Source organism: Podarcis vaucheri, assembly GCF_965113315.1.
Source record: "Podarcis vaucheri genome assembly, chromosome: 5".
Taxonomy (NCBI): Eukaryota; Metazoa; Chordata; class Lepidosauria; order Squamata; family Lacertidae; genus Podarcis; species Podarcis vaucheri.
This window is the reverse complement of record NC_138763.1, coordinates 82,546,095-82,567,546: the sequence shown is the minus strand read 5'-3', so window position 1 is coordinate 82,567,546 and position 21,452 is coordinate 82,546,095. Positions and strand designations below refer to the sequence as shown.

The 21,452-nt window shown below is 42.6% G+C and overlaps 1 protein-coding gene and 2 long non-coding RNA genes across 6 annotated transcripts in view; 1 reads left to right on the top strand and 2 right to left on the bottom strand.

Moving 5' to 3' along the window:
• The first annotated feature begins 223 nt into the window (after positions 1–223).
• SH2D4B (SH2 domain containing 4B) overlaps positions 224–21,452 on the top strand; it is a 93,555-nt gene continuing 72,326 nt past the window's right edge. For 2 of the 3 annotated variants that reach the window (XM_082222476.1, XM_082222480.1), the window contains exon 1: positions 6,803–7,111. In XM_082222476.1, the coding sequence (XP_082078602.1) occupies positions 6,925–7,111 (187 nt within the window). In that variant the 5' untranslated portion in view covers positions 6,803–6,924. Of the gene's footprint in view, positions 448–6,802; positions 7,112–21,452 lie in introns of those variants that run through there. The other variant, XM_082222477.1, reaches the window with a different exon arrangement.
• LOC309532310 lies at positions 6,493–6,798 on the bottom strand. Its single transcript, XR_014219731.1, has 2 exons — positions 6,679–6,798; positions 6,493–6,641 (listed from the first exon to the last, which is right to left on the bottom strand). It is a non-coding gene; the product is annotated as an uncharacterized lncRNA (long non-coding RNA).
• LOC309532376 overlaps positions 9,589–21,452 on the bottom strand; it is a 31,291-nt gene continuing 19,427 nt past the window's right edge. Inside the window, exons 2-3 of one of the 2 annotated variants that reach the window (XR_014219828.1) lie at positions 19,888–21,210; positions 9,589–9,630 (exon numbers count right to left, since the gene is read on the bottom strand). This is a non-coding gene — a long non-coding RNA (uncharacterized lncRNA). Of the gene's footprint in view, positions 9,631–13,160; positions 13,849–19,887; positions 21,211–21,452 lie in introns of those variants that run through there. The other variant, XR_014219829.1, reaches the window with a different exon arrangement.

The following is a 21,452-nucleotide window of genomic DNA, read 5'->3' as shown; positions in this document are numbered from 1 at the left end:
TGAGACAGTTGCACTTCGCTGTACAACTATGCTGTGTCCAGCTTGAAGGCTGTGTTGTTCATCTATATGCAAAATATCTGCTTAATAATAATAGTAATTTATTACAAAAGCACAATAGTTTAGAGGATTTATCCAGGCTTCTCTAACATTTGACTGTCAGACATAAACAGGGCACCTGTACACTATTTCCTGAATTCAATAGGTAATTTTTGTATATGGACAGAGTCCCAAGAGCTTAGCCTTCAGTCTGTGAAAGTGGTATATAAAGAGCTGGTCCGACAAAACTTCATGTGCTATGCAGTGATAGCAACCACGCGCATAGTAATACATTCTGAACTTTGCTCTAGAAAACAACAATTCTGCTCTTATTTGAAGAAAGGGGAATTATAAGGCAAAGGCCTAGACACCAAGTTTACCAAATGCTGAGTGACAACATTAAAGCAGCAGGTAACAAGAGACCTTTAAGTCAAAGATTTGGCTGGCTATTTCAAATCAATATGTGAGCTTCATCTTTCATCCCTTCTACAGATCCCTAGGCTTGTGCGGGTCTCTTTTCTGCCCCCACTCTCTCTTAGCTTTCCTTCTTTCCTCTGAAATTATTTTCCAGTTTTGTGCTTAGTTAATTTCAGACACTGCATTTAATAGTCTTGGAGGGACCCATCCTCCTGCTGTGTGGTAGGTCAGTCCTGTCATGTTTGGTGGCCCCATCCTATTCATTCTACCCCAACCAATTGCCCTGACAGCAGCTCTGTAGATCTTCCTTTTAATTTTCTAATCTAGGCTGCTGCAATTTTGCAGACCACTCTCTTTCCCTAGAGACCTCTGCTTCTTCTGTTGATTCTTCCTGCCTTGCTTTTCTGTAGGATTAAGCAGTCCAGGCAATGATAGCTGGATACACTTCTGCCTACTTTTCCAACCTGTGACATTAGGATAGCTCATCCAATCCCTATTGTAATCTCCACAACTAACCTAAAATCATTCTGTTGAATTCATCTCAGACAAGCATGTACCATAAAAAAAAATCAAAGGGAGAGGTGTGGGGCAAGAAGGGAAGATGTTTCTTTCTTTTATCTTCTCTCTTTACACCCCTCCAATTCCTGTCAATGGAGCTGGCTGTGGGAACAACCCATGGAGCTCCCCTGTTCAAGGAAGTCATCACCAGTCTCAAGCAGAGAGGTTGTTGTGAGTCTCCCCAAATTCTACTCCACTCAATGGAGTTGATGTGCAAGAGGAGCCAACAGGGACTTTGCTGCCCACAAGCAAACTGGAATAAACTGTACGAAAATAGGCATGCATGTAAGTTTGCAAATAAAAAGAAGAAAATACTCTGCCAATGGGTGTCTTCATGCTGCCAATGAGCATTTTTTTAATTAACATTCTTGTGTTACATATGTATACATTGTCATATTACATTACATGACTTATTATAATATGAATTTCAACATGTATACAAAATTTATATACAAAATATATATACCTAAAGAAGGGGGGGGGGGAGAAAAAAAGAGAAAAACTATTCCAAAATCATATATGTACCAACACTACAGACTTCCTGTCAATCACGTTGTATATTCCTTTTTTACAAATGAATGTACAATTATTATTGTATATTTCTTTACATTTTATCAATATGTACCCTTAATCTTATTACTCAACTCAATTTCTCTCCAACATCAATCGAATGCTAGCATAGATAGCGAACCTTTACTGTATTTCTGAACATATATCTTATATCTATCCCTCATGCTGCCAATGAGCATTAGAAGCAGAGAGTGTCTACAGAAGTCTAGTGTTCCAAACATGGGAAGTAATAGTACTGCTCTATTCTGCCTTGGTGAGACCACAGCTGAAGTACTGTGTCCAGTTCTGGGTGACCAAGATGCTCAAGGATCTGCAAACAAAGCCCTATGAGGAACTGTTGAAGGAGCTGTTTTCAAACAGGATAGGAAAATTGGCTTTCAGGTGGAAAAATCAAAATTAGAGACTGAATTGTTAGAACCCAATACTAAGAACTTATCAAGAATGTATAACTTGCTGCTGAAATGGAAATGAACTGTTTCATACACAAGATGAAACAGTTAAATCGGCTATGATAAAATGGGTACAGGACATTGGTCATAACATTATGTCTGCTGACTGGGAATGGTTATGGAACACTGGTATCAAATTTACGGCATGTAATGCCTTAAAGGAAAACATTATGAAAATGGTTTACAGGTGGTACATGACCCCAGTCAAGCTGGCAAAAATTTATCATTTGCCTGATAATAAGTGTTGGAAATGTAAAGAGACTGAAGGTACCTTTTATCACCTTTGGTGGACATGCCCGAAGATTAAGGCCTTCTGGGAAATGATTTATAATGAAATGAAAAAGGTACTTAAATGTACTTTCTTGAAAAAACCAGAGGCCTTCCTCTTGGGCATTGCCAGCCATTTGGTGTCAAAAAGGGATAGAACTTTTTTTATGTATGCTACAACAGCAGCAAGAATACTCATCGCAAAGTATTGGAAGACACAAGATCTACCCACTCTGGAAGAATGGCAGACGAAGGTGATGGACTACATGACATTGGCTGAGATGACAGGCAGAATTCGTGACCAGGGAAAAGAGACGGCGGAAGAAGAATGGAGAAAATTCAAAAGTTATCTTAAGGACCATTATAAACTTCATGAATGTTAGAATGTTGTGGTTTTCAGGAATAAAGGGATACAGTGATATAAGGTCAGAATAAAGAAAAGACTAAGATGACAGAGGGTGGAAAGCAACAATTGGGAGTTGCTATAAAACTTTGGACATTGGGATGCAGAAAGGGGGGGTATGGGTGAGTCCTGGAAAAGAGGTTTATGAAAAAATGTTATGAAATTATACGTGTTTGTATGTCTTTTTAAGTGTTTGTTTGTTCTTAAAAAATTCTGTAAAACCAATAAAAATTTTATAAAAAAAAAAAAGGAACTGTTGAAGGAGCTGGGTATGTTTAGCCTGGAAAATAGATGACTGAAGAGATATGATAACCATCTTCAAGTTTCTGAAGGGTGTCACATGGAAGATGGAGAAAGCTTGTTTTCTCCTCTAGATAGTAGGGACCAGACCAATGGCTTTGCATTACAAAATAGGAGACTAAACACCAGCAAGAACTTTCTGACAGCAAAAGCTGTTGACAGTGGCATGGACTCCTTCAAGAGGTGGTGGACTCTCCTTCCTTGGAGGTTTTTAAGCAGAAGTTGGATGGCCATCTGTCATGGATGCTTTAGTTGAGATTCTTGCATTACAGGACTAGATAACCCTTGGGGTCTCTTCTAGTACTACAATTCTATGATTCTATGAAATGTACCAAAATGCCTATAATAATGTATATTCTAGGAAAAATCAATTTTAGAAATGCATAATTTGAGAGAAAATTTGTTTAGAAATGTATATTTTGTCAGCAACTGTAAATACAAATTTTCAAAATATTTTATGAGGTTTTTTTATATAAAGAAAATAACAGATTAAAGCAGAAATGGAATAGGACAGAATTACAAATGAACACCCGTGAACCTGGCAGAGAGTGATCCACTCATTCCGATGCTGAACTGCTCTGATAATTAACACAAAGCTTTCTTGGTGGTGTAAACTGACTGTAGAGCTTTGCCAAGGAAGCTTCTGCCAAAAAGAAAAAAGAAAGACCTTGACCAGATGTAGTGGTTGGGAGTTACTCGGGCGTAATCCTGCCCCATTTGGGCATTAGATTGCCTGGTTAAACCCTTCGGACTGCACAGCCCATCTCAGCGTGGCTGCCCTTAATCACTCGTAGAATCTGTCTGTGGGCGTTTCTTAAAGCGCTGCCAACATAAGAGCTGTTTGACGCCCAAGCATCTCCGCCTCTCACTGCGCGGGAGTCTCCTGCGCAGGGTGGGCATGGGTAGCGGGGTGCCTGGGCTCTCCTCACTAACTTCCAGCGAAGAGTCCTGGAGCCCCTGCACCTCCTGGTCCCGTTGCTCTCCTGGATCCCTGGTGTTACACTTATTCCCTTCCCCTTCTTCCCAGCTGAGTCTCCCCCTAGCGCTGGGGCCTTTTCCTGCAGAATCAGAGACCCTCTCCTTCTCCCGTGCCTCTGATGTCAGTTCCCTGACACCAGAATAATCATTTAGAGAATTTTGCCCTTTTCTGTTACCTTGAATCATGATCAGTAAATGTCCACCTCTTAAAACAAACAAGTTGTTTGATTTACATCATTCTCACTGACGTTGGGGAAAAGATATGTGAGAAGCTTGGAAACCTTCCATTATGGGGGATAGTTCTATCAGCAGCTACCAGCTATGATAGTTAAATGGAACCTCCAAGTCCAGCAGCAATATATGCGTATGAATGCCGAGTTGTGGGAACAAAGAACAGAGGGGAAACTCTTTCCACAATGCCTTATGTTGCCTATGCAAAAAGTCACACACAAAAATATTTCACCAAGGGCAACTGTAATACAAAGGGTAGTGATGTGATAGCAAAATGCAATACAGTGGTACCTCTCGTTACGTACTTAATTCGTTCTGGAGGTCTGTTCTTAACCTGAAACTGTTCTTAACCTGAAGCACCACTTTAGTTAATGGGGCCTCCTGCTGCCGCCGCGCCACCGCCGCATGATTTCTGTTCTCATCCTGAAGCAAAGTTCTTGACCCGAGCTACTATTTCTGGGTTAGCGGAGTCTGTAATCCGAAGCGTATGCAACCTGAAGCACATGTAACCCGAGGTACCACTGTATTTTTGTGTGAATTTGCATTTTGTTATTATATCACTGCTCTGTGTATTGTGTTGCCTATGGCAGATATTTTGGTCAGTTTATGGGTGGAAATAGCTGCACTTCGCAGTTTTCTTTAGCTGAAAATGGAGCAGAGGTTTTTAGGTCACATTCATGTCATACATGTAGAGCACGAAGCTTCACCCAAAAATCCTGGGAACTGTAATTGCTGGGAATTGCAGCTCTGTAAGGGTAAACTACAGCTCCCAGGATTCTTTGGGGGAATTCATGTGCTTTGGATGTATGATGTGGATTTCACTGTAGATGGAAGTTGGATTACAACCGAGACTTGCAACAAAATGTATTCTTGCCTTCTAAGAGAAATGTTCCTATTCAGAGTACTAGCTAGCCAGCTAAGTCCTCCTCTGGGGTAGTATAAACTATAAGGGGCTACAAAACATCCATTTGCTTCTTATCCCCAACTTTCTGTGGCTACTCAGCACGCTTGGTATTCATCAGGCTGTTTTTTAATGGTTCTTTTAGGTTTTATTGTGAAAAGCCTGTTTTTATATGACTCGGTTCTCTCGAGTATGACGATACCTTCCTTAGAGGCACTGGAATTGTTCCAGTCTAAATGCTATGATGTGGTTAAGGTGTCACTCCACCTAAGACAGGCATAGAGGAATCCGATACAAGTTGGCCAAGGATGTGACTCTCAGCCGATGAAGATCTGAAGTCAGAAAGCTAATGTTAAGGTCATGTAGCCTTTTGAATTAATGGTTCTCTTGATGTTCCAGAGAGACTGCCTTCCCTTAGCATCCTGCTTGACCTTTTGCTCTAATCCAGCAGGACTCTTACATTCTGATGATCCAAAAAATAGTTATCTTTTCTAAAAAGCAAGGGGAAAAAAGAGTAGATGTCTTACAAAACTATTTTGATGATATCTGAATAATTCAAAGAGGCCTGAGCATCTTGTTAGACTATTAACATCTCCATGGCCTTTTGGTGGCCTGAGTTCAACTGGTTGGCAGTTTTGTTATGCATTTAGCTGTTTCAAATGGGATTTTAACAGAATTTTACCATCGTCTATTATGCTTTAAAATCTATTATTACACATCTTAGACCTTAGAGGCTGGACTGATTAGTTGCATATAAATTATTGTAATAGAAACCCCGAGGAGCTAACAATAGTATTTCACGGAGAGCAGGAAAATGCCAGTAAACAGCAAAAGGTCACCATTTGCTTAAAAAGCAATCTCGTCTCTATCTTCCCACTGCAGAATGGAAAACACACCGATGGCAGGAGGGTTAACGCAGTGTGCTTGAACTGCCAAGGCCAGGCTTTGGCTTAATTAATATTAATTAGCTGCCTTGCAAGTTTTCCTCCTGACAGCTTTGGGCTGCTCTTCCATTCCTTTCTGCAAGTTTGAGAGAGGGGAAAAACCCCTTAAAAAACTTTTTAATCCGTTAGTGCTGAATCACCATGTCTGGTGGCAGTAAGTAAACATGACCCTAGACAGAGCCAGGTGGTGGTGTGTGCTCCAGCGACCGGGGAGAGTAAGCAGCGCTAGAGATAATGTGTAAACGTGTGTTGCCTTTTATCGGAAGGGATCAGTTCCCAAAAGGCGCTGGAATGACATAGATATCACCGGTGTAGTTGTTACTTTTCACCATGACATCATAGATTTAAAAATAAACCCCGAGGCACAAATCCCCAGCACTACATCAAGGGGAACACACCACCGTGGAAATGAGAAGCAAGAAACCTGGGACACTGTGCCATAATCGGATCAGTTTTGTAAAATACTGAACTGTTTCCAGGTATTTAAGTGGCAGCTGTCAGGAGTTATCCTCTTTCCCCTTTTGGGGAGCCTTTTAATACCATCCAAGTGGCTCATCCTTGTTTGTACGCCTTCGCCCTGCCAATCTCTCTGTTCCATCTCTCTCTCTCCCCCCCATTGGACACCTCTGTTCCATCTCTCTCTCTCCCCCATTGGACACCTGTTGATAGGTGACACAAGCTATTATTATTGTGGCGATTAACGGAAAGCGATCGGAGCATGAAAGAGAACCCAATCCCTCTCAGTTGTTTTTGAGGAAGTGCTAAAAGCGTTAAGTTGGCTGGACTGGACAGGGTATTTTTCCTTCGGTTTTGAATTTTGTCTTTTCCACCTGGCCACTGCACACGCGTTGCTTTCTTGACCGGATTGCCATGCTGCAGCAAATTTTGCGGGATATGTACATTGACCCGGAGTTACTGGCCGAACTGAATGAAGAACAGAAGCATGTCCTCTTCTACAAGATGAGGGAAGAGCAGGTCAGGCGATGGAGGGAGAGAGAGGAAGACACACAGGAGGGAGAGGCGGCTGGGCTGCAAAGGACAGCGAGACTCAAGCAGAGTAAGATTTGACAGCTTTTCTGATCACCAGTCATTTCTGTGGGGAGTTGAATGTCTCAATGTCTGTGTATTCCTCATATTGTCTGCTCTGGCAGTTGCCCTGTGAAGGATATCTCAAGAAGATGGAAACTGAGACCTCACCCAGGCAACTGCCAGGTGTATTGGTCTTGAACCTAAGCATTCCAAGGTAAGGCCTAGAACTCTGCCCAATGAGTCACAATGGCTCCAGTGCAGAATACGGTAGTTGCAGTTCAGTCACATTGAAATGAAGGGGGATTAAGTCAGCTCTGAATTTTTTCTCCTCTATGGACTAAGCACGACTCTTTGTTTCTCTTTATGCGTGGGGATTTGTGCCTTTCAACTTGCACACGCAATCCATAGACTCATTGTTTCTGTATAATGCTTAACAGTGTGTAAAACTAGCAGAGCAGAAATGTAGGGCCTACTGGCACCACCAGTCCCCCTACTGGGGTGTGAATGGGCTAGATTGGGGTGCTGAGCAATGCCCTCCCTCTCTAAATTGTCCTCTGAATGCCTCATGAGGACATGATTATACATTAATTCAGGCATAGGCAAACTTGGCCCTCCAGATGTTTTGGGACTACCATCATCCCCAGCTAACAGGACCAGTGGTCAGAGATGATGGGAATTGTAGTCTCAAAACATCTTGAGGACCAAGTTTGCCTATGCCTGCATTGTTTCATGGCACACCCTCCAAGTGTCCCTATTTTCCAGGGACAGTCCTGGATTTACAGAAGCTGTCCCAGTTTCTGATTTGATCCTGAATATCCCACTTTTCCTTAAGGCATCCCTATTTTCCTTGGAGAAATGTTGGGCAGTATGGAGTTATTTGGCCCCTGAGTCAAGGAGATAGGTAACTATACAAGCTTTTGAAGACATCTGAGGGCAGCCCTGTATAGGGAAGTTTAAAAAAAAAAAGTTTAATGCTTCTATATAAGTTGGAAGCCTCCCAGAGTAGCTGGGGCAACCCAGTCAGATGAGTGGCATATAAATAATAAAATTATTATTATGGAATAGGACATCCCTATTGTCATTGGAGAAATGTTGTAGGGTATGTCATGGAGGCTGGGGAAACCCACTCAGATGGGCAGGGCATTAATAATAATAATAATTGCAAATGGAACCCATCCCAGAAAAGCCAGTAGCTCAGCAGAGAAATGGCACCCTGGGATGTCTTTCTTAGCTATTTACTTTACTATTTATATTCTTTGAATTTGTTCCATTTTCATTTCATATTTATTTTTGTACCTGTTTTGTTTTTGTTTGTATGTAGGTGTGTGTGTTTTTCTTTTCTTGCCTTTATTTTTGCCAGATGTATGTACGCTTTGCCTTTGCTTTGTATTTGCATAATAAATCAATAACAACAACAACTATATAGTTTTTCCTGTAAACAAAGCAAAGTCTATGAAATAATTGTGTGCTATAGTCGTCTGGGGTCAGAAGCATAGACACACGTCAGTCAGAGGTGTTTTGCAGGCACAGAGTAGGAAGTGCCCCAAATGGCCCATTCACACTGGGACTTTATAATCTCTGATTCGCTTGTCTAAGACCCACTGTTTTTAAATACAGTGTGAAGGGTATCTCTTTGGGAGACCTTCAAGAGCATTCTTGCATTCTTGCAGTTCCCTCCCATGTGCAAATAAAAGCCTGTTCAGTTTGATTGATCTGTCATTTGTTGGGAGTAGGGGGTTCAGAATGCAGCTCAGCTCTGTGCGCCAAAACAACATTAAGAGGATGAAGATTGTCTTGTGCAGAAGATGAACATAATGCACACTAACACCGAAAAATGTAACTGCAACATTTTTATATAGTAATTTGTCACAGTGTTGACAGCTGCATTTCCATATATAAATTATACATTAAACCTATTCTGCTTTTTAGTGCACAGAATTGTTTTCCGGGTAATTAATTTTCTGGTTTACAAAGAATGATGAAAAAGAGGAGAAAACGATCACAGGAAACTTTATACTGTCTTTCTATCTCTGCATGCATGCGTCTCACCTATGCTCAATGTTTTATGACACTTTGCTCCTTCCAAATGACTTGCCCATGTCTTTAGCTGCAGTTTTTTGTGTGTGTGTGGTGGAATTGGGGGAGAGTGACTGGCGAAAGTTGTTTCCATCCTTCATAAAAGAGAAGGACAATGTTTTTCACCTTAAATGGGAACAAAGGCAGCCTGATCAATTCTGAACTCAGTTGGAGTACAATGGAGACCAAGGTTATGCCAGTAGGCTAAGCTGAAAAACTTACATGGGTGACTTTGAATTGGCACTGCAGCTTGCATGGTGAGAAGGAGTCTCACAGCCCTGTGTTCCACAGAAAGCCCTATGCCAGCCAGTGCGCTGTAGTGGTTAGAGTGTTGGGATTCAGAGTGGGGAGACGGGGACCCTGGTTCAAAGCCACAATCAGTTGTGTAACTCTCACTTGGTGACTAACTTACCTTTGTTGTGAGGGTGAAAAGGGGGCTGGAGAGAACTTTGTACACCCCTCAAGGATGAGCTGTGGAAATATAAAGATAATTAAAAATACCTCAAATTACCTAGAGTTTTAGGAATGTCACAGGGCTGGTGCACATTTTTCAATGTTTTCTGGCCACAGCTTGAGCTATTGTAACTTAAACACCCCAGACAAAACTTTGGGCTCATGCACACTCCTGTTTGCCCCATGGCTAGAAAGCACGGGTTCAAATGGCTTTGCCGATTCCCTCCGGAAAACCCGCTCCTTAGCACTAAATCAGAACAAGCGTCAAGCTGCAGAGAACCTGATTGCCATTTGTTCCGATTCAGCGCTAAAGATCCGGTTTCCACGAGGGAAAGCAGCACGGCAAACGGAGGTGTCGCTAAGCCCTTTGATTCTCACTTGCCTCCTAGGGCTTCTCTATGTCTAGAGTCATACAATCCTAGAATTGTACAGTTGGAAGGGACCACAAGGGTCATCTAGTCCACCCCCTTGCAATGCACAAATCTTTTGGCCCAACGTGGGGCTTGAACCCACAATCCTGAGATTAAGTCTCAGGCTCTACCGATGGAGCTATCCAGCACCTGGCATCCAGATTTCAGCCCATTTCAGAAACACGTATTTGCTTTGCTCCTGGTCTTGGAACCCTGTGATTGTGCTAGGGATCTTTAATAAGGCTGAGAATGAGTTTTTGTCCCAGGTAAGTCTTGAACCAGGAGCTTCCATAGCTTGCTTTCTTAAAGCATCATTCGACAGTTCTTTAGCGAGAAGTAGGACCCACAATGCTTAGGTGGATATATATCTCCAACTGAGTATGCCAGGGATTGCAACCCTAGCCTGTACATTATACCATGTGAATCTGAAATTTTTAATCGCATATATCCTCTCGCCTTCTGAAAGGAGGATTCTTACTTCAAATGGAGAAGCAATACTTTACTGCAAAATTTCACTAGAAAGGTCTTTCCATAGAAGGAGGCAGGTCTCTCTATGCCCTATGATACTGTGGTGTTTCTTCAGCACATACCTCTCATCTCAGATCATAAACTTGGGAAATACATATTTAGCCATTTTCCATTTTAAGCCTTCATTAATACACATACGTTTTCATTTCAGTGTGAATTAAATCAACTATACTTAGCTCCACACCTGAAATTACATGATGTCAAGTTGTGGGGCAGGTGAACATGGCTTGGCAAAAATGGCCTCACAGGGCAAATTAGGACCAATTTGTCTGGTGGCCAGAGGTTCATACAGTACCTACCCTAGGTTAATCCAGAGGCTTAATCTTGCCTGTCAGTCACAGGGGCTGAAGCTCACACACGATTCCCTTCTGTGTCTGTAGACCTGCATACCCTCAGTCCCAGCCTTGAACCCGGAGGTTCTCCGTTCAAGCCCCAAAGTCCTTCATAATAGGTTACCTTAGTAGGGCTGGTAGTTAGGCACTTGTGTAGAAACAGGATGATTTTTTCTGCCTAATGCTGGGCTCCCTTGTTGTGCATAAATCTTGCTTCTTTTACTTAAGAGCTAAACGATTAAACAAGTCTTGTAGTAACAGATGTGCCTTAGCTTGGGCTCCTGCCTCCATCAGCTCTTTGCATAGCTGTCAGGATAGTTTTAGATGTTATGAATGGGAGCTTGGTTTTGTTCATAACAGCAAAACCAACTTCCACAGATTCTAAATAAACCGGAAAACCATCCCTGACCTTTGGATATACTTAAAAAGTGTGCGTTAATGCCCACAGACTGGTTAAACCATACAGAAATGGAGTAGGAAATCTTTCACAAGTGAGTACCTTGGGCTCAAGAGAGCTTAAAATTATTTTTCCTTTTCTCTTTCTCCCAGAACACAGTTACGTGTATCTTGGAGCACAATATGGGAGTTGCTCTTCAACATCTTGCAGAGCTGTATCACTTTTCCATTTACCCAGAGTAGGAGGCTAGAATAGATCTTTGCTTCTAAGGACCCCCACTTTAGGGCACCCACAAAGGGGAATTCTCCATTACCCCTCCCCGGGGCCTCCCTGTCAAAAATGAGAAGAGCAAGTTTGGCAGGTGTCTATACCCTGTGATCAAAGGTTGCTGAGAGAAAAAGTAGGATCAATAGGGCCATATCATTTTCCCTTAGTGATTTCTAAGTGAAGATCATTGATCAAAGCAATAGGTGCAGCCTCTGTGCTGTTCCCAGCAAGCAGGCTGAACTAGCAGCACCCGCTTCTTAGCCACATACCTACCATAGAGTTGGAATCATAGAGTTGGAAGGGGGACCCTGGGGATCATCTAGTCCAACCCCCTGCAGTGCAGGAATATGCAGCTGTCCCATACGGGGATCGAACCTGCAACCTTGGCATTATCAGCACCACGCTCTAACCAACTGAGCTATCTGGGACACGAAACAACTACTCTAAAATCACTGAGTGTGAGCCTTTCACTAAGGTTCCTTATATGCCATTTGATTGCTACTGACTTGGGGGCTTGTCCTAAAATAGCAAAATCCAGATAATAGCCTGAATATGCCATTTATTAACCACCCACGTCTTTTGTCAACAAAGCATTTGTGTTAATCAATTATGGATAATGCCTTCCTTCATCAATTATAGAATGACAAATCTGCAGGGTTTTTTTTTCCTTTTTCTTTTAAAAAAATCTGACCCTGAATGGTGAGAAGACTGCCTTCCAGGATGATCAAAGCACCTTTACTGATGAGGGGGAAAACCTGCTGTTCTGGAAAATTCAACAGCATCTGGCTCTGTCCCTTTTGATTATGCAGAAGGTGGAGCCTGTTTAAGAGACCATCTTTCAACTGTACAACTTTTCCACTATGGTTACGGTGGCACCATTTTCAAACAATGTTTCCATTGAAATATTTTGCCTTAGGAGCCACTTATAATTCGGGAATAAGTTGTGGCGTTTGTCTCTTCTGCCTATCAGCTTATAAGTGACAATCTGCACAGAGAATTGATCACTACTGAAAAGCGAAGAAATATTTAATGAAATAAATAAATAAATAAATAGAAAGCTCCACGGCTAAGTGAATATGTCATGTCTCTCCAGGCAAAGTACAATGTCCAGTTTAGTATAGTATATAAGGCAGAAATACTAATTTTAGTGGGAAGCAATGGTGGATTTTTTTTTGCCTGTCTGATTTTTTTGTGTTGTTGTTTGTAGTATGTCAGGAGAAGCCAATTAGAAAAAATTATCATGTACTTTTAAAGCAGCCTAATTAGTATTAGAAGGAAATGGGTCATTTCACCCTCGTTTCAAATCTGCTGTGACGCTAATATTCTATTTGACAGTGCTATCTTTTCCCAAGCTTCTTATCTCTTTTTATATATAAAGCTTGTTGGCCTCTTCTCCACAAAATGCCCAAACTGTTGTACAATAAAACAAATAATTAAAATAGCGTATCTGTTAAAGAGAAGCATAACTTAAAACTAGCAAGGGTTTATAACCTGCAGCAATAAAAACACCTATATAAACCCCCCCTCAACTCAGCCTTCCAGCCGTTTTATTTTAAAAGGCTGTCCAATAATGATAACGATAAGAATAAAAAAAATACAACAACTTGCTGGAGAAGTTAGCACATGGATAAAGAGGCATATTTCATGTAGCTAGCTGTCCCACAAGACCCCTGAAAAGCGCTTTTTAAAAAACACAGTTCCCCCAAATGCACACTTTGGAGCACTGCACAAGATCTCTGCCCTGAATAAAAGCTTTTTTGGGGGGAGGCACAATCTCATGTGAGTCACATGATTCACACGCAGCCCTGAAAAATGGTATCCTGGTTTTGGGCCACTTCGTATTGGAAATTTTGGGAGTGGAAGCATTGCAGCACTGTGACCACTAGGTCCAGCCCATGGAGATGATCCAGTCTTGATGGTATCAAAAGCCAAATAGAAGGAGGAAAAAGCCACTGGACCATACTCCCTGAAAATCCCTTAGGGCAACCAAGGCTGCTTCTGTCCCCGAACAAGGCCTGAATCCAGTCTGAATTAGGCCCATGTGATTTGTTTCATCCAATAACTCCTGCAGGAGAGCAGCTTTGCATATCCCCTCACAAAGTCTTGGCTCCTTTTCCTCACCCTTCTCAGTGGGCGATCACTCGGAGAGCTGCCCACTTGAAGAGGCAGTGAGAGCTCTTGTTCACCTGGGACTCCTGATCAAGGCTGTTTCATTTCCCTTCCTTCCAGGGCCTGTGACTCTTGCACCTTGTAAAGAGGGCATGTCTTTGGGGGAGACCACAAGGGCTCTCGTCCTGAAGTCCTCAGCCCAGGAGGAGCAGCTGGCAGGAGATAGGAACGGTAGTTGCAGCAGTGAATAGAAGGCTTACAATGCATGAAACTTGGGATTATTTTTATGGTAGGTTTAGGCCGCAATCCTAGGCACACTTACTCAAGAGTAAGTACCACTGCAATTGATGCTACAGAACATTGGCTGTGACCTTGTTAACATCCTTAAACTGGGTGTCAAATGTATGAGAGGGTGTTTGGGGGAAGTTGCTAACCTGCCCACCTGCTACACTTTGAGCTTTACTTTCAGCATCACCTGGCAGCAAAAGCCACTAGATAGGGTGCTGAACCCTACTTCCAGCCATGGAGCTTTGGTTGTGTGTTGGCAGAATGCGTGGTACTGATTCAGCATAAGTGTGACACAGTTGTGGAAGGGCTAGGTATTCTCTTTGCCATTGCCTTTTTTCTTTAGTGAGTAACAGTTGGTTTCTCGCCTCCATCTGGTGTGGGTATTAGCTTTCTTAGCAGCTTTTGCGTCCTTCCCCTATGTCTTCTGTATATCTATAGGTAGCTCTTTCAATAGCATTTAGTCCCCCAACCCTTCATTTAGTGTAAGTTAGCATTTCCCATGTCACTCCACTTGCCTGTTTCATTGTTGTTCCCAATTGCCTCCCTAGTTCTTTATCCCATCTGCCATCTTGTGCCTCCTCTCCTCGTCTTTGCCTTTGAAACTCACAAAATACCCCTCTCTGTTTCTTTCCTGTTGCTTCCCATTGGCCAATGAAATCCAAAGCAATGCTTACAAAATCAAGACTCATTTAAACACAATGGCTTTTTCCGGATGGAGTGGAGCTGGTCAACTACACTAAATAGCAGTCTAAAGCAGGGATGACTATCCCACGGCTTGACTTCTGTAAGAACTGCATACCCTCCAACATTTCTCCAATGAAAATAGGGACATCCCGTTCCATAAACTGCTAGAATTCTTGCTCCACGATTGCAGTCATGGGATTGTTGTCTATCACATGACGGTATATGTTTTGACTCCACAGAGTGGGAAGTGATGGAGACAGGATGTTTGTGTTACTGTGTTCCGTGAAGTGGGACTACTGTCCTTTGTTTTTTCTCTTTGCTGTCTGATGCTAGAGAGAAAGGGATCCATGTTGCAGTGTTACGTATGTGTTTATATGTAAATAAAATAGATTAGCCAAAATGCTGAGTTGCTGAGATCTGTTATGTAAGCTGTGGAAACTCTGCGGATCCTTAAGTGTGCCAGTGTCTGTTGGCATCGGTCGCTGTGATGTTCGGGCTGAAGAAAGCTTTTGAAGCTCCGAATCATTGAGACCAGAAGGGAGGGAACATGCCAGTCGGGCATGTGTCTCTGCCAGGGTCCTACTCGAGTGTAGGACGAGCTCCTGACATGAACACCATTTATACCCTGCCCATCTGGCTGGCTTGCCCCAGCCACTCTGTGTGACTCCTAACATACATAAAAACATAATAAAACATTAAACATTGAAAAAACTTTCCTTTACATGGCTGCCTTCAGATGTCTTCCAAAAGTTGTGTACAGTGGACCCTCCAGATATGAACTTAATTTGTTCCGGAGGTCCTTACGTACCCTGAAAAGTCCGCAACATGAGGCGCCACTTCTGCAAATGCATGTGGCGCGATAGAGTGCTTCTGCATGTGGCACGCAGAGCACTTCTGTGCATGTGTGCGTGGCAAAACCCAGAAGTATACATTTCCGGGTTTGCCACATTCACAACCTGAAAGTTATGTTACCTGAAGGTAACGTAACCCGAGAGTCCATTGTAGTTACTTATCTCCTTAGCTCAGGGGGTCACATAACACCATACTGTCCAATGTTTTTTCCAGTAAAAACAAGATAATCCTAAGGAAAAGCAGGACATTCAAAGATCAAATCAGAAACCAGGACAGCTTCTGTAAATCCAGGACTGTCCCTGGAAAATAAGGATACTTGGAGGGTCTGCAACTGATGTTTTAAATGCTTGGAGCAAGTTTTTGAGTCTTTGGCATTGAGTGGTGGTGGGAGAAAGCAATATTACATTATTAGGCTGGGTATTTTCTTAATGTTTCTGTGCTATCTATTAAAACAGAGGACCAAGAAGTTAATGCAGGCATATGGCTATCATTCTGTGCCTGCATTAATTTGGAGTTAATGACATTGATTAGACTCTGTACATCAGTGAGGCCAACACACTGTAGTGCCATTTCATACATTATTTCGGAACCTATTGCCAAACATGCTGATGGCATGCATGTCTATTATCTGCAATATTTGCTGGGAAATGCTTGTAAGCAGGACCCAGGCCCTTAAAGGGGCACTGCTTGCAGGGATTTTGCCAGAAAAGGCCATGATTTATACATGTGTGAGCTGAACCATTCATCAATAATGCTGTGTGTACTTTGTACTCAGAAATAGGTTCCCCAACAGGGAAAATAAAAATGAATTGGCCCTAAGATATGCCTTTTAAAATACAAGTCACCTAGCAACCCTAGCAACCCTAACTCCCAAAGTTCCAGAGGCTCTAATTGGATGATTTTGCAAGTATTCATAAATGATTCCTATTGAAAGAATTTTTTTTACAGGCTTTAATGAACTAGAGGCTAGGCAAGAGTTATCAGCCAGTTTTATAAGAATAGGAAAGGCATTTTGAATCATGAGTGAAAACTGACTGAATTTTCAGCAAGGATGAATGAGAAAACCATATATGATTTCTCACTAGTATAACTGGGATGGGCACAACCTGAACAAGGTGCAAAATTGGCAATAAATATTACATTATCAACACTGAAGTAAAATGATGGTCAGTTGTGCAATGTTTACAGGCTGGAAAGACCAGGTATCAGTATGGTTGGGGAGGGTAGCAGACCAGATGGAATGGCACCACTGCAACTTCTGATTGACTCTATAAAAAGGTAAAGGGACCCCTGACCATTAGGTCCAGTCGTGACCGACTCTGGGGTTGCGGCACTCATCTTGCTTTATTGGCCGAGGGAGCCGGCGTACAGCTTCCTGGTCATGTGGCCAGCATGACTAAGCAGCTACTGGTGAACCAGAGCAGCACACGGAAACGCCGTTTACTTTCCCGCTGGAGCGGTACCTATATATCTACTTGCACTTTGATGTGCTTTCGAACTGCTAGGTTGGCAGGAGCAGGGACCGAGCAACGGGAGCTCACCCCGTCACGGGGATTTGAACCACCGACCTTCTGATTGGCAACTCCTGCTACTGAAAAAAGAAATTATAGGTGGTGATGAGAACACCAGACGTTCAGCACTGGAAGCATTAATTAACAGATTTTGTGCCTTCACAGAGGAAATACCTCATCTGTAACAGTGGATGGTATGGTGGAGCAAACCTGCTCACCTGTTCTCTCTGTGTCTGGCTGAGTCGCTGCAGAACACTGGGATGGGGAGCGACACAGTGGTGAGGTTGGCATGGTGCAAATGCACCAGCACATCCAATCTGGTGCTGCTGCCAGTGTGTTTGCACCACACTGACCTGCCTGCTATTCTCCTTCCCCTCCCTTTCCCAGTATGATGCAGGAACTGAAGGAGTATACCTGAAAGACCATCTCCACCCCCATCGTTCAGCCCTGACACTGAGGTCTAGTGCTGAGGGCCTTCTGGTGGTTCCCTCACTGAGAAAAGTGAGGTTACAGGGAACCAGGCAGAGGGTCTTCTCGGTAGTGGTGCCCGCCCTGGGGAATGCCCTCACATCAGATGTCAAGGAAATAAACAACTATCTGACTTTTAGAAGACATCTGAAGGCAGCCCTGTTTAGGGAAGTTTTTAATGTTTGAAGTTTTATTCTGTTTTTAATACAGTGGTACCTCAGGTTACATACGCTTCAGGTTACATATGCTTCAGGTTACAGACTCCTCTAACCCAGAAATAGTGCTTCAGGTTAAGAACTTTGCTTCAGGATGAGAACAGAAATCATGCTCTGGAGGCACAGCAGCAGCAGGAGGCCCCATTAGCTAAAGTGGTGCTTCAGGTTAAGAACAGTTTCAGGTTAAGAACGGACCTCCGGAACGAATTAAGTGCTTAACCTGAGGTACCACTGTATTCTGTTGAAAGCCACCTAGAGTGGCTGGGGAAACCCAGCCAGATGAGTGGGGTAGAAATAAACTATTGTTATTATTATTACTACTACTCAGCTGATCAAAGGTCACGTGAGCAGCATAGCCTTACCATGCCAGTTGCAGCTGCTCAGCATCGAGAATGTGTCATCTCAGCAACAACACTCATGAACGTGGTTTATGGTAGAGGGCATATAAGTGGCTAGCAGGGGCCTCTCATAGCAGCAGGGAGGATGAAGGCTTGTTTCACAGCACTCAGATAAGGAGGGACTATTTTTGCCTATGGTGTCTCGGCTTAAGCTTAATGGAGAGTGAGAGTTTTTAAAATTCAAAGCTGCCCATCAATTCTTTGCATTTGTGGCAACTGAAAAGGGAGAACAGTTCTTAACAATACTGTATGCACAGAACCAGTGCATGTGGGAAGCATGGGGGAAGATAATAAATAAGCTACAGTGAGAAAACAGAGGCATGGAAACAAGGCAAAAATGGGACAAAGCTAGTATGGCTATCAATGGCCTAAGCAGGTATCATGAATATTACCTACATCTAAGCCCAGAAATGTGGATTGTTGCGTTCGCAAAGTAAAGGAAGGACTGGACCCTGATTTAAAACAAGACACAAGGCTTTGACCAGCAAGGCTCTTGGAGAAAGTGCATAAACCACACCCCTCACCAGGCCATTTTATTAACAAAAGAATCCTTCACACAGTGCTCGTGAGAACCAATCCTATTTCCTCTGAGCATTTCATCAAACCCCACGTGGGGAAAAAGTTACACTACAACACTAATTAGCATGCATATATTTTGGGGTAAATAAGTTGAGAACTACAAAGGGGTGGTAAATAAGTTGAGAACTACAAAGGGGAGCATGTGGCAACCCCAGAGGTGAGAAATATACATGATAAGAAGGATGGCCAGAAAGACAGGATCATTATCACCTTCATGTGAGATCTCTTTCCTGGCTCCAAGATTAACATTTTAAGATTACATATTAGAAAAACACTTCAAAGAAACTTGCCCACTATCTTTATGGCCCAGGATGTCTGCCTGGCGACATCTGGGCTGTGTACGTGACATGTGAGGAGAGAGAGATGGAACAGGGATGCAGGGGTGTAGATTGATCAAGAATCATATCAAAATAGTTTAAACCCAGTTAATGCAATGCTTTCATTGCTGACACAGATGGCTTACTCTATATTTGTTATAATTCCTCATAGCAATCCCACCTGATCACTACAGTGGATGAAGAGCTCAATATGCTCTTATCATGTGCTCCAATGCAGCTTTTATAAGGGCATTATTAGCCCATTGATTATGAAACTGAATAGTATTTATCCTGCAGATTTGACAAATCCATATCGGAACATGTGACAATTCATCAACAGTGAGCATTGATAAAAAATGTAAGTGGTAGTTAATTTCATTGCCCATCCCCTGTGCTAAACCATTCAGTACATTAGGATGCACTAGGCTTCAAAATATGTGGTGGGAGAGAAGGAGGGAGGGAGGGAGAGAAAACAAGCCTTCAAAAGCTTGTCTCAAAAACTACAAAGAAGAATGATTAGGTCTATGGTGGATCACTGAATGCTGATGGAGCATATTTGAAATGTGCAGAACAGCTGCAGCAGAATATAGCAGAAAGGAAACAAATAAGTATGAAATCTTTTAAGCAGCAAGGATGAGAACACAACTTTCTAAATTTAAGGTTAGGTGATTATTTGTTTCAAATAACCTGTCCTGAGCCCTGGGGATGCATGACCTAAGGGTTCAATAAACAAGCAGTTCAAATAAACATACAATAGCCAAATAACGCTTTGACTTAAGGAAAGTGATGAAAATGTGTTATTTTTAACAGATGATGCGTGCCCCACATCTCTGCAATTGCGTGTCTCAATCTTCCCTCATGAATTTTTTTGGTAGCTAAGGATGAGGAAGAAAGTACTAAGCTTTATTTGAGGAACTTACTATATTTCTCTTAGGAGGACCCCAACTGCTTCTTCTCTCAAGGGACTCTACACTGGGACAGGACTGCTTCCTCTTGCTTTAGCAGGAAGTAGCTCAGGGTCTTTGTGACATCAGCAGTTACTGCACAAATCTCCACCGTCAGTTCAAATCTAAATTGCAGAGGAGATTGGTTCAGTGGCAGCTGATGTCACAAAGTCAGCTCTTTTCTTCCAGCATGGCTACAGAGGTGGACTACAGCTGAACAGTATGAGGAGGAGCCAAAGGAAGCAGGAAATCTGAGCTTCAGCTGCAGAGGAAGCAGTGGACAGAGTCCAAATGGACAGCGAGAGGCAAAGAAAGCTGGGTCAAAGCCAGCTGGAAAGGGATGTAGCCAGGTATAGCCAACCACTTGATGGTCCTTCCAACCATCCAATGGGCCTCCAGCTTGTTAAGAACCTTGGTTGCCATGGCAGCCAAAACAGAATCCTGTGCTTCTGAATGAGAGTCTAGGATTGAAATTGAAACTGAAATACTTTATTGTCACTTGTACAACTTGCATACAGTGAGATTACATGAGCACCCCCCACTCAGCTCTCTTAGTCTTAATTCCCCTCGTTTACTGATGCACACCCACCAAACCCAAAAGTCAGTTGCCCTGTTGTTATCTTTTCATTCAACAGCCTAACAGCCCATGGACAGAAGCTGTTCTTTACCCTGTTGGTGTGACTAATCATGCTTCTATATCTTCTGCCTGAGGGCAGGAGATCAAGAAAGTGCCGGCCAGGGTGTGAATCATCCCTGAGAAATTTCCTCACTCTCCTGAGGCAACGTTCTTCTGCTATTTCATCGAGTGGATTCACAGGACAGCCCATAATATCTTGTGCTGTATTCACCACCCTCTGTAGGCACTTCTTATCAGATGGTGTCAAACCAGCGTACCACACCGTGATGCAGTATGAAAGGACACTTTCTATTGTTGACCGGTAGAAGGAGATAATCAAATGTTGATTGACATCCTTCTTCCACAATACTCTGAGGAGATGGAGTCTCTGTTGGGCTTTCTTAACCACCTGGGTTGTACTTATTTTCCAAGTAAGGTCTTCACTGAGATAAACTCCTAGTAATTTAAAGGAAGAGACTCTCTCCACACAGCCCTCCCTGATGTACAGCGGGGCTAGTTCTCCTCTCTTCTTCCGAAAGTCCAATACCATCTCCTTTGTCTTGCTGATATTAAGGTGCAAGTTGTTCCCTGTAGATATTTTTTGGACCTCCCCTCTATACGCTGATTCGTCCCCACCTATTATTAAACCCATTATGGTGGTGTCATCTGCAAACTTAATAAAACTTAATAATAATAATAATAATAATAATAATAATAATAATAACAATAATAATAATAAACTTAATAATATGGGGAGAGCCATAGCTGTGGATGAGCTGCCAAATGCTAATACACACACCACACAAAACAAAATGGTAGAAATCAGGACTGTGCCACAGCAGGTGTTTGTCTTATATTTTAAAATTCTTCCGCATATTAACCAACCCTCCACATGAAACAAACTAGGACCTTAGGAAGACAAGTT